Consider the following 12,725-nt stretch of genomic DNA (forward strand, 5'->3'; position numbering starts at 1 on the left):
TTTTTTTTTTGTATTTTTAGTAGAGACAGGGCTTCACTGTGCTAGCCAGGATGGTCTCGATTTCCTGATCCACCCACCTCGGCCTCCCAAAATGCTGGGATTACAGGTGTGAGCCACCACACCTGGCCCGCACCCAGCTAATTTTTGTATTTTTTGTGGAGACAGGGTTTCATCATGTTGGCCAGGCTGGTCTTGAACTCCTGGCCTCAAGTGATCCACCTTCTTCGGCCTCCCAAACTGCTGGGATTATAGGTGAACCAAGGAAGAGAGAGAGATTTTTATGGGAAGGATAGATCAACACTGTCAATGGAGAGTCTGATGAGGACCACAGAAATGACTGGATTCGGCTGTTAAGATGGCATTGGCCTCACCGGCAGATCTCTCATTACTGCCCCTTCCTCTCTTTGTTTCCCAGCACTGCATTGGTGGAGGAGGATACTTTCCAGAGTCTAGTCCCCGGCAGTGTGGAGATTTTTCTGGTTTTGATTGGAGTGGATATGGAACTCATGTTGGTTATAGCAGCAGCCGGGAGATAACTGAGGCAGCTGTGCTTCTATTCTATCATTGAGAGCTTTGTGGGAGGGAACCCAGACCTCTCCTCCAAACCATGAGATCCCAAGGATGGAGAACAACTTACCCAGTAGCTACAATGTTATGGCAGAAGAGAAACTAATAAATCATATTGACTCAAGGCTTGGTGTTTCTGTGAATTCCTTTCCTGTGGGGGTGAAGCACTGTAGGAAATTTCAAAAGCATGTGTATTGCTGTGGCTGATTGAACTTCAACTGCTTGTGTGTTTGGACTCTTAGGACTCCGGAATCCTGACAGAGAAACATGGCATCTCTAATTCCCTTTCAGATAGCCCTTAAAATAGCCAGAGGAATACAGGGCAAGGGGAAAGGAAGCATTTATCCTAACCCTTCCTAACTCACCCACATAGACCGATCAATTTGTATCCTCAACCTGCAGACCCGAAAGGAGAAAAGAGTCCATTTTGGGGGGTGCACCAAAGAAGAAGGAGATATATACCCAATATCGATATCTAGTATGTTCTAACCTTAGTGACTGAGCGTTCTCCTTAGGGAAGAATGGGCTGGCATGATATGATGATGGTGACTCTCCTTGGGCAGTGGCTAAACCATTCCTGGGCTCCCATCTGCAGGTGCTCATTCAGAAGGAGCCACGTGGCCAAATAATTCCCAAAGGGTTATTGGTACAGATAGGATGGGGATGGCATCAGTTCTTATCCATGACTAAATATTAGGCATAATATTGTGTTTCCTCTACAATACAAATTGGATTATGACAAGCCCTTCCAATTCTTCCCCACTCTAAGTGTCAATTACTTCTCACTGGCTAGAAAATGAAGTTTAAAGTTCTTAGGCCTTAGAGGAATCAGAAGAGGAAGGGGAAGAAGGGAAAGAGGAAGGGGAGGAAGGGAAAGAGGAAGGGGAAGAAGAAGGGAAAGAGGAAGGGGAAGAATTTTGCTTAGAAAAGGTTCGGGAGGGTTGGGGTGTGGTGACTCACGCCTATAATCCCAGCACTTTAGGAGGCCAAGGTGGGCGGATCACGAGGTCAGGAGATCAAGACCATCATGGCCAACATGTGAAACCCCGTCTCTACTAAAAATACAAAAATTAGCTGGGCATGGGGGCACATGCCTGTAATCCCAGCCACCCAGGAGACTGAGGCAGGAGAATTGCTTGAATCCAGGAGGTGAAAATTGCTGTGAGCAGAGATCGCACCACTGCACTCCTGCCTGGATGACAGTGAGACTCCATCTCAAAAAAAAAAAATGTCTGGGAGGATTTTCTTTGTTGTTTAAACTAGGTCTATTTAGACCTGGGTTAGAAATTGTTAGTATTCTCTCTAGAGCCTTTTTTTCTTTAGTTCTTTCTACCTTTTTAATAACTCATTTTCTGTCATCTGTTCTTCCTGCCTTCTCTCTTACCTCTTTTCCTCATTCTCTATCCTGAAACACAGATATCTCCGTCCCTCTTCACTCTCAGATGCCCTTCTTCCAACTGCAGGAGGCAAACCAGAGTATGTTTTTACCTCTGGTTGGAGTTCCCCTGTATGTGACTCACCTTTTGTGTGCCAGACACTGTTGGCTGGGAGTGCACAGACCAGCGGTGGGAGAGAGAGGTGAACATTTTTTTCTCTTTGATATATTCCTTTATGAATTAATTCCAACAATATTCATTGAGTGTGTACTAGTTCCTGGGCTAAGTGCTGGGGATACGGTAATAGAGAATTGATAGAGAAGACAGATGAATCCAATTCTAAAGCTGCAGGTGGTGGAGTCCAGGGGCTCTTTAGGTGCAAGGTGATAAAAGTCTCCCATGAGAGCTTCCTGGGGAATTGTGGAAACACAGGAGAGCGATCCCCAATCCAGAAAGGAATGTTAGGGAGGACCTCTCAGAGAAGGTGGCTTTACCTTAATTCTCCCTGCCACCTTGGCGTGACCACAGAGATCTCTGAGCCGGGAAAGTTTTCACCTGTCATTGTTTTCACTGTGCCCCACATCCAGAGGGTGAAGTTGTTAAAGGTCTATGCTCTGGAAATAGATGGAATTAGTCCAAATCCTAGCTTTCTAAATGAATCTGACCCTTGAAAAATTTTTCGTGTAGCAGAGTTTCAGTTTCCTTATCTGTAAACTACGGATAAGAGTAGTAAAGTCCTCACATGTGGTTTTCATAAAAATTAGATGAAATAATTATGTACAGCCTTTAAAGGAGTGCCTGGCCTATAGTAATTGCTTGATATATATTAGTTATTGTTATTATTTTTTGAGTCAGAGTCTTGTTCTTTTGCCCAGGCTGGAGTGCAGTAGTGCGATCTCAGCTCACTGCAACCTCTGCCTCCCAGGTTCACGGGATTCTTGTGCCTCAGCCTTATGAATAGCTGGGATTACAGGCATATGCCACCATATCTGGCTCATTTTTGTATTTTTAGTAGAGACTGGGTTTTGCCATGTTGGCCAGGCTGTTCTTGAACTCCTGGCCTCAGGTGATCCACCCACGTTGGCCTCCCAAAGTGGTGGGATTACAGGCGTGAACTACCATGCCCAGCGTATGAACAATTTTACACCAACAAATTATATAACCTGGATGAAATGGACAAATTCCTAGGAACATAAAACCTATCAAGACTAAATCATGAAGAAATAGAAAATCTGAATAAACGTATACCTAGTAAGGTGATTGAATCAGTAATCAAAAATCTCTCGATAAAGAAAAGCTCTGGACCTGATGGTTCACTGGTGAATTCTATCAGTGAAGAAACATTTAAAGAAGAACTAACATCAATTCTTCTCAAACGTTTCCAAAAAACTGAGGAGAAGGCTAAACTCCGCAATTCTGTGAGTCCAGCTTTACGCTGATAACAGCCAGGTGAAGGCACTACAAGAAAAGAAAAATACAGATCAGTATCCATTGTGAACACTGATGCAAAAACCTTTGACAAAATACTAGCAAATCAAATTCAGCAACACATATATATGTGTGTGTGTGTGTATATATACGTATATGTACATACATATATGTGTGTATATACATACGTATATACATGAATGTATACACACGTATATATACGTACATACGTATACATATATACATACATATGTACGTATATATACATATATAAGAAAGTATATATAAAATAGATAAATATATACAAATAGTGATATGTATATATCCATATATACATACATATATATGTATATATATACACATATCACTTTTAAAAAAAATTTTTTAATAGAGACAGGGTTTCACCATGTTGGCCAGGCTGATCTTGAACTCCTGACCTCAAGCAATCTGCCTACCTTGGCCTCCCAAAGTGGTGGGATTAAAGGCATGAGCCATCACGCTCTGCACCCTGTCACATATTAAAATGATTTTACACCATGACCAAGTGGGATTTATTTCTGAAAAGCAAGGATGTTTCAATAAGTGAGACTTGATCAATGTAACACATCACATTAACAGAATAAAGGAAAACAGCTGTACGATCATCTCAATGGATGCAGAAAAAGTATTTGACAAAGCTCAGCACTCTTTCATGTAAAACACTCAACAAACTAGGAAGAGAAGAAAATAACCGCAATGCAATGAAATAAAAGACATATACAAAAAACCCACAGCAAACATCATACTTAATGGTGAAAGCTTTTCTTTTATGTCAGGAACAAGGCAAGAATACCCACTTTGGCTACTTCTATTCAACATAGTACTGGAAGTTCTAGCCAGAGGAATAAGTCAAGAAAAACAAATAAAAGGCATCCGAATTGAAAAGAATAAGTAAAATTATCTCTGTTAACGGATGACATGATTTTATATGTAAAAAAACCCTAAAGATTCCACAAAATATTGTTAGAACTAATAAATAAATTCACCAATGTAGCAAAATACAGAGTCTACAAACAAAATCATTTGCATTTCTATACAGCAACAATGAACAATATGAAAAGTAAAATTAATAATTCCAGTTACAATAGCGCCAAAAAGAATAACACACTAGGGAATTAACTTAGTCAAGGAGGTGAAAGACTCCTTGCAAAACATTTCTGAAAGACATTAAACAAGACTTAAATAAATGGAAAGACATCTCATGTTTATGGATTGAAAGACTTAATATTGTTAAGATGTCAATACCACCCAAAGTGATTTATAGATTCAATGCAATATCTATGAAAATCTCAATGATATTTATTTGCAGAAATAGAAAAACCCATCTTAAAATTCATATGGAATCTCAAGAGACTCCAAATAGCCAAAACCACCATGAAAAATAACTAAGCTTGAAGACTCACATATCCGGATTTCAAGACTTGCTACAAAGTTACAGTATTCAAAGTAGTGTGCTACTGGCATAATATCGGACATACAAACTAATACAATAGAATAGAGAGCCCAGAAAGAAACCCTAGCATATATGGCCAAATGATTTTTGACACGGTTGCCAAGACCATTCAATGGGGAAAGGGCAGTGTTTTCAAGAAATGATACTCAGAAGCCTGAATATCCACATGTAAAAAGAATAAAATTTGGGCTGACTGTGGTGGCTCATGCCCGTAATCCCAGCAGTTTGGGAGGCTGAGGTAGGTAGATTATGAGATCAGGAGTTCGAGACCAGTCTGACCAACATGGTGAAACCCTGTCTCCACTAAAAATACAAAAATTAGCCGGGCGTGGTCGTGCATGCCTATAATGCCAGCTACTCGGGAGGCTGAGGCAGGAAAATCACCTGAACCCAGGAGGCAGAGCTTGCAATGACCTGAGATTGTGCCACTGTACTCTAGACTGGGCGACAGAGCGAGACTCTGTATAAAAAAAAAAAAAAAAAGAAAATTAACTCCAAACAGACCCATGACTTAAATGTAAGACCTAAACTATGAAACTCTCAGATAAAAATAGGACAGAAGCATCACAGCATCGCATTTGGCAATAATTTCTCGACTATGACAACAAAGCATAGGCAGCAAAAGAAAAAAATTAACAAATTGTGCTTTATGAAAATTTAAAAATGTTGTGCACCTAAAGACACTATCAACAAAGCAAAAACCCACAGAATGGGAGAAAATACTTTCAAATCATGTATCTTATAAAGAATTAATATCCAGACTATGCAGAGAACTCCTAAAATTCAACAACAAAATACCAAACAACCCAATTCAAAAATGGTCAAAGGACTTAAATAGATCTTTCTCAAAACAAGATATACAAAAGCCTAATATGCATATGAAAAAATGCTCAGCATCACTAATCATTAGAGAAATGCAAACCAAAATCCCAATGAGATACCACCTTAAACCCATTAGGATGGCTACTATAAACAAAACAAAACAGAAAATAATAAGTGTTAGTGAGGATGTGGAGAAATGGAAACTCTTACGCACTGACAGTGGGAATGTGTTTTAGTCTGTTCTCACATTGCTATAAAGAAATATTTAAAACCAGTAATTTATAAGGAAAAGAGGTTTAATTGGCTCAACGTTCCACAGGCTTTACAGGAAGCATAGCGGCTTCTGAGAGGCCTCGAAAAACTTACAATCACGGCGGAAGGCGAAGGAGCAGCGGGCACATCTTACATGGTGCAGGAGGAAGGGAAAGAGAGGGGGGAGGCACCACACACTTTTAAACAATCAGATCTTGTGAGAACTCTATCATGAGAGCAGCACCAAAGGGAGCAATTCATCTCCATGATCCAATCACCTCCCACCAGACCCCACATCCAACATTGGGGATTACAAATGGACATGAGATTTGGGCAGGGACACAGATCCAAACCATATCAGAATGTAAAATGGTATAGCATCTGTGGAAGACAGTATTAGGTTCCTCAAAAGATTAAACATAGGCCGGGCATGGTGCTTCACGTCTATGATCCCAGCACTTTGGGAGGCTGAGGCGGGAGGATCACCTGAGGTTGGGAGTTTGAGACCAGCCTGACCAACATAGTGAAACGCTGTATCTACTAAAAATACAAAAATTAGCTGGGTGTGGTGGTGTATACCTGTAATCCCAGCTACTTGGGAGGCTGAGGCAGGAGAATCACTTGAATCCAGGAAGTGGAGGTTGCAGTGAGCTGAGATCATGCCATTGCACTCCAGCTTGGGGGACAGAGCGAGACTGTCTCAAAAAAAAAAAAAAAAAAAGATTAAACATAGAATTACCATATGATTCAGCAAGTCCACTTCTGGGTATATACCCAAAAGAATTGAAAGCAGGGTCTTGAAGAGATGTTTGTTCATAGCAGCATTATTCACAATAACTAAAATGTGGAAGCAACCCAAGTGCCCACTGACAGATGAAGCAAAAAGTGGTACATATGTACATATATACACATATATATACAAATATATGTACACACACACATATACACACACACACATATATATACACATAGACAGGGATATTATTCAACCTTAAAAAGGAATAAAATTCTGACTGAAGCTACAACATGGATGAATCTTGAGAGCATTATGCTAAGTGAAATAAGCCAGTCAGAAAAAGACAAATATTGTATGATTTCACTTTATGAGTACCTATAGTCAAATTTATATATAGAGAAAAATGGAATGATTGTTTCCTGGAGCTGTGGGGAAAGGGGTACGGGTCATGATTGTTTAATAGATACAGAGTTTCAGTTTTACAAGAGGAAGAGTTCTGCAGACGGATGATGGTGATGGTTGTACAAGAGTATGAATGCACTTAATATTTTCTCTTGACTGAGGTGGACGGAAAGATTTTTATACCGTGCGTGTGTGTGTGTGTGTGTGTGTGTGTGTGTGTGTGTATGTGTATTTTCTTTTTTTGAGACAGAATCTCACTGTGTTGCCCAGGCTGGAGTGCAGTGGCATGATCACAGCTCACTGAAGCATTGACTTCCCTGACTCAAGAGATCCTCCTACCTCAGCCTCCCAAAGAGCTGAGACCACAGGCATGCCACCATACCTGGCTAATTAATTGTTTTTTTTGTTTTTTTTGTTTTTTTTTGTAGAGTTGTGGTCTCACTACATTGCCTAGGCTTGTCTCGAACTCCTAGACTCAAGCAATCTGCCTGATTCAGCCTCTCAAAGTGCTGGGATTACATGGGTGAGCCTCCACACCCAGCCACGTGTATGTATTTGTGTGTGTCTTTATTGAAGATCATTTATCAGTGAAAGCTTTCTTTACCATTTACCTGTTGAAGACACTGAATCAGTTAGTTCTTTCATTCCTGCTTGCAAAACAGACCATCTGATTTTCCTTTGGGCCTCTGTTTTATAATATATTACCAAAGGCAGCTGACACACAGTGTTACATTCTGTTTCCCTGATGTCTTCCCTTAGAGCTCAAGGGCACTAGATATATAACACACTTCTTGAGTGACCACAGGCAATGCTCTTAACGTTTTCACTTCTTACATAACATGGAGTGCCATCTTTCCAACCTTCAATATTAATTTCTTCATCACCAGTAAGCCCATTACCAAGTCAATGCTGCGTGTTTTAGGTATTAACTGAAGCTGGAGAAAGGAGTATGTTGACTGGTGCCTTGCTTCTCCTAAAGGCTTCAGCCTGAAAGTGATACTTTCTGCTTTGATTTCTTGGCCAGAGCAAGTCACACGGTCCTGTTTAACTTCAAAGAGAAGTGCAGCCTTCCATGTCCCCGCCCTGCCCCAAAAGAGGAGAATTGTATCAGAGTGAACAACACTAATGGTTACCTGAAAGGTTTCATGATGAGGTGGTATTAGTGGTCTTTCTTTGTGGTTATAATAAGCAGCAGAGATGCATGGCAGCTAGGTCAGCTCCCTCTCTCTCTCTCCTTCTACCCTCTGTCCACCTCTCTCCCACCTTCCTTCCTTTCACAATGCAGTGGACACTTATCATGACACAACCCAACAACTAGAATGTTATTAATAATCTACACCTACCTCTGTGTTCCTCTATGTCACTCCATCCCTCCCTTCTTCCTTAGTTGTTGCCATTATCTCAATTTGTGGTTAAGGTCCTATTGCTTAAACTACTTTTTAACAATCATGCACATGCCTAAATAATATGTTGTTTAATTTTTGTTTCTAAACTATATAAAAATACTATTATATTGTATATTGTTTTCTGGTGCTTATTTTTTTCCTATGACTTTATGTAACTACTATTCTCCTATGCTGTGCCACGTTCATTTTCAATGCTATTGAGTTCACATTGTATGAATAGATCACATCTTGTTTTTCCACTCTCCCATTGTCATTTGTTTTGTTTCCAGTTTTTTTCCAATAAAAAACAGTGCTGCTATGCACATTATCATATGTGTCTCCAGGTATGTATGTGCTAAATTTTCTCTTATATGTAGGTATATAACTAGATGTCATATTGCTGGATCATTAGAGTTTATAAATATTTTACTTTACAAGATAACACCAATTTATTTCCACAAAATTTTACCAATTTACACTCCCATCAACTGTATATAATTGATCCAATTGATCCCTATGCCCTCAAATACTTGGTGTTACCAGACTTCTTTATTTTTGCCCATTAAATTCTTGAACTCAGCCTCCCAAAATGTTGAGATTACAGGTGTGAGTCACTGCACCTGGCCAGAGGCAACTTCTTAGCAGGAGAGGGTATGCCACAAAAACCCAGAGAACTTCACATGAAAATCATGTAGAGGCCGGGCGCGGTGGCTCAAGCCTGTAATCCTAGCACTTTGGGAGGCCGAGACAGGCGGATCACGAGGTCAGGAGATCGAGACCATCCTGGCTAACACGGTGAAACCCCGTCTCTACTGAAAAAAAATACAAAAAACTAGCTGGGCGACGTGGCGGGCGCCTGTAGTCCCAGCTACTCGGGAGGCTGAGGCAGGAGAATGCCATTGCACTCCAGCTTGGGGGACAGAGCGAGACTCCATCTCAAAAAAAAAAAAAAAAAAAAAAAAAAAAAAAAGAAAGAAAAATCATGTAGGGAGGTCGGATAGGGCACGGATAGGGGAAGAAGAAGAGGAACTCTTAGAGGAACAAGAAGTCAGTTTTAGGTTCTTCATCTTCTATAATCTCATATGTGAATGTGTGAGCCCATGCAACCTGTGTGGTAGATTCGATGACACATAGAATCAGGGAAACTGTCAGCACTGATAAGGATTCTACATGAGGGATAAAGAGCAAGGTGAAATAGAATAAAACAGCAACATGATGTAGAATAAAATACTCCACAGTAAAGTTTTGTCATTTCAAAACAATTTCATGATCAATTATGGATATTCAAATTATTAAAATAACAACTTGGTTGTAAGTTGTATTCGTCTGTTTTCACACTGCTGATAAAGACATACCCAAGACTGGGAAGAAAAAGAAGTTTAATTGGACTTCCAGTTCCACATGGCTGGGGAGGCCTCAGAATCATGGTGGGATGTGAAAGGCACTTTTTAGGTGGTGGCAGCAAGAGAAAATGCGGAAGAAGCAAAGCGGAAACCCTGATAAACCCATTAGATCTCGTGAGACTTATTCACTATCATGAGAATAGCACAGGAAAGACCCTCCCTTATGAATCAATTACCTCCCCCTGGGTCCCTCCCACAGCACGTGGGAATTCTGGGAGATACAATTCAAGTTGAGATTTTGGTGGGGACACAGCCAATCCATATCATGAGTTTATCTGATTACACCACTAAACTTTGATCACATTCATTTCTTTTTAGGTGTCAAAGTAGCACAAAAAAATTAAAGGAGAACATTGGTTTGCACAAATGACTTTATCATTATAACCCCAATTTTGATTATCTATATTTGCAATTCACAAACTAGATAAAATTCACAAACTAGATGGCAGGGCACTTAGAAGTCATTATTTTTTTTTTTTAATTGCAAAACACTTGATCTACTAATATGTCAAACATAAAAATCTCAGAATATAATTTCATACTAAATCAGATTCTGATTTATACAATGTAATAAAAGATAGAAATGTATAAGACAAATTTATATTTAGTTATCTTTAAATAGGAGACTATTCTATGGTGCATTTCCCTTGCAATTTAGGAAAACCCTTTTGTTCCTTTTTCGTGTAGAAACATTTTGTTTCAACACAGGGAAGTAGAGATTGATTCCATTTCCCCCACCACATTGTTAGTGTCAGAGAGAGATAGCCTGCGGTTCTCTGCATCGTCAGAGCTGTTTCTCACACTGAATCTGGGAATGACAAATTTCTTGTTATGTTGAAATTCTGAGAGGAGTTAAGACATGTATTGCACTCTTTAGCCCTTGCTCCTGGGGATGTGGGTTCTCTGGGTTATTTGATGTCCCATAAATTGTTTTGAGCGGCTCTGTCTTCCGTCTGCTTTATGAGACTATTGCATCTCTTACCTTTAACCTGAACCTGAAAGTTATCACAACCAATAAATAAACAATAACTGGCTACTTCTCTTCCAACAAGTGAAAGCCCACAGAAGATAAATATACATAGAAGGGAAAGTGATTTTCTAGCCCTTCTGAGAAGAAGAGACAGAAAAAGATAGGTTGTGCTTGTTAAAAGCATCATTATGGTTTAATCCAAACAGGAACACAGAGAATATTCAGATGGTTAGAAATAAAGGCAATGAGTTCTCATTTAGTGTCTGGTGTTACAGAAGTTATTTGCTGAATTCTTGCAAGATTGGTTAACTATACCTATAAGATCAGTTGGCCTCTTTGTGAATGGTTCATCTTTGACAACTTTAACAACCTCTTTCCAGTGGTACAGTAAAGGATAAACCTTCTCCAAAGAGACGCCCAACCTTTGCTCTTGGCTCCTGGGAGTAATCTCTAAGTTTTGAAATGTCCTGTTTGATAAGAGTATCTTCATTACTGGGGACCTTGTTAGCATTGTCAATGCTAATAATGTGATTTATGGTGGGAGCTTTGGCCACATAGCATCAGCTCAATTTCTGGAGGGCCCAGAGACTATGGTCAGCCACATGGGTGGTCAGCCATGTCTATGTGACCAAACCCCAATAAAAATTCTGGACATCAAGACTTGGAAGAGCTTCCCTGCTTAACAATACTCTGTGCATATTGTTACACGTAGTTTCTGGGAGAAGTAGGCCCTGTCTGCACAGCTCCACTGGGAGAGGAGACTGGACGTGCTGAGACTGGTTCCTTTGTTTGGGACTCTCCTGGACCTTGCCTTAGGTACCTCTTCCCTTGGCTCATTTTCATCTGCATTTTTGGCTTTAATAAACTCTAATATTACAGAAGTTATTTGTTGAATTCTTACAAGATTGGTTGACTATACCTATAAGATCAGTTGGGTTCTTTGTGAAGGCTAGAATAAAACATGAGTAAAACAGCTTCCAGTGAGTTTTGTGAGTCATTCTAGTTAATTATCAAAACTGAAGGTGGTCTTGGGAACCTCAAACTTGCAATTTGTCTCAGAAATGCGTGGTCTTGGGGACCCATGAAATTTGTAATTGGCATCAGAAGTGGGATTTACTGGAATGACCTTGACTCACCGAAACTTGATGAAAGCATGGTTTGGGAAAAGGAAAGATGAAAGGGCAGGGGTTTATGAACCTTTGATGTCCGCTAACCTTTAAATGCACTGTCTGAGTCCTCTGTCCCAGACTTATAGAGACCGGGTGAATATGTATGGGAAATGTAGCTAAGGGAGTCTCTGGTTCATATTGATTTTGTAGGTCTTGGGTCCTCGTGCTAAAGGGTCTGAGTTGCACAGAAGTGTTCTCTGCACAAAAATTCGGCAGGGCAAGATACAAACTCCATGAAGGCAGGGTCTATGGTGACTTAGCTAACCAGTCTATCTCAGGGGAAATAGAAATGTTTTCCTTAGGGAATTCATTCATTCCTTCAGCACTTGACAATCTACTAATCAACTCTGAAGAACCAGGCACTGGGTGAGGCTTGGAAACACTAAGCTAAGGAGAGCATAGACTTTGTGTTGAAGAGCTCAGGGCTGGGGAGGTCAGTGTGTAGAACAAATAGCAGTTTTTGTTGTTGTTGTTGTTATTGTTGTTCGTTTGTTTGTTTGTTTTTGCTCTTGTTGCCCAAGCTGGAATGCAATGGCGCGATTTCAGCTCACTGCAACCTCCTCCTCCTGGGTTCAAGTGATTCTCCTGCCTCAGCCTCCCATATAGCTGGGATTACAGGTGTGCACCACCACACCTGGCTCATTTGTTTGTATTTTTAATAGAAACGGGGTTTCACCATGTTAGTCAGGCTGGTCTCAAACTCCTAACCTCAGGTAGTCCACC

The 12,725-nt window shown here is 40.3% G+C and overlaps 1 protein-coding gene across 2 annotated transcripts in view; it reads left to right on the forward strand.

Moving 5' to 3' along the window:
- ITLN1 (intelectin 1 (galactofuranose binding)) overlaps positions 1-692 on the forward strand; it is an 11,092-nt gene extending 10,400 nt beyond the window's left edge. For both annotated transcript variants that reach the window (XM_011967151.1, XM_011967144.1), the window contains exon 8: positions 416-692. In XM_011967151.1, the coding sequence (XP_011822541.1) occupies positions 416-568 (153 nt within the window). In that variant the 3' untranslated portion in view covers positions 569-692. The remainder of the gene's footprint in view (positions 1-415) is intronic.
- The last annotated feature ends 12,033 nt before the right edge of the window (positions 693-12,725 follow it).

Source organism: Mandrillus leucophaeus, unplaced genomic scaffold (assembly GCF_000951045.1).
Source record: "Mandrillus leucophaeus isolate KB7577 unplaced genomic scaffold, Mleu.le_1.0 Scaffold1195, whole genome shotgun sequence".
Lineage (NCBI taxonomy): Eukaryota > Metazoa > Chordata > Mammalia > Primates > Cercopithecidae > Mandrillus > Mandrillus leucophaeus.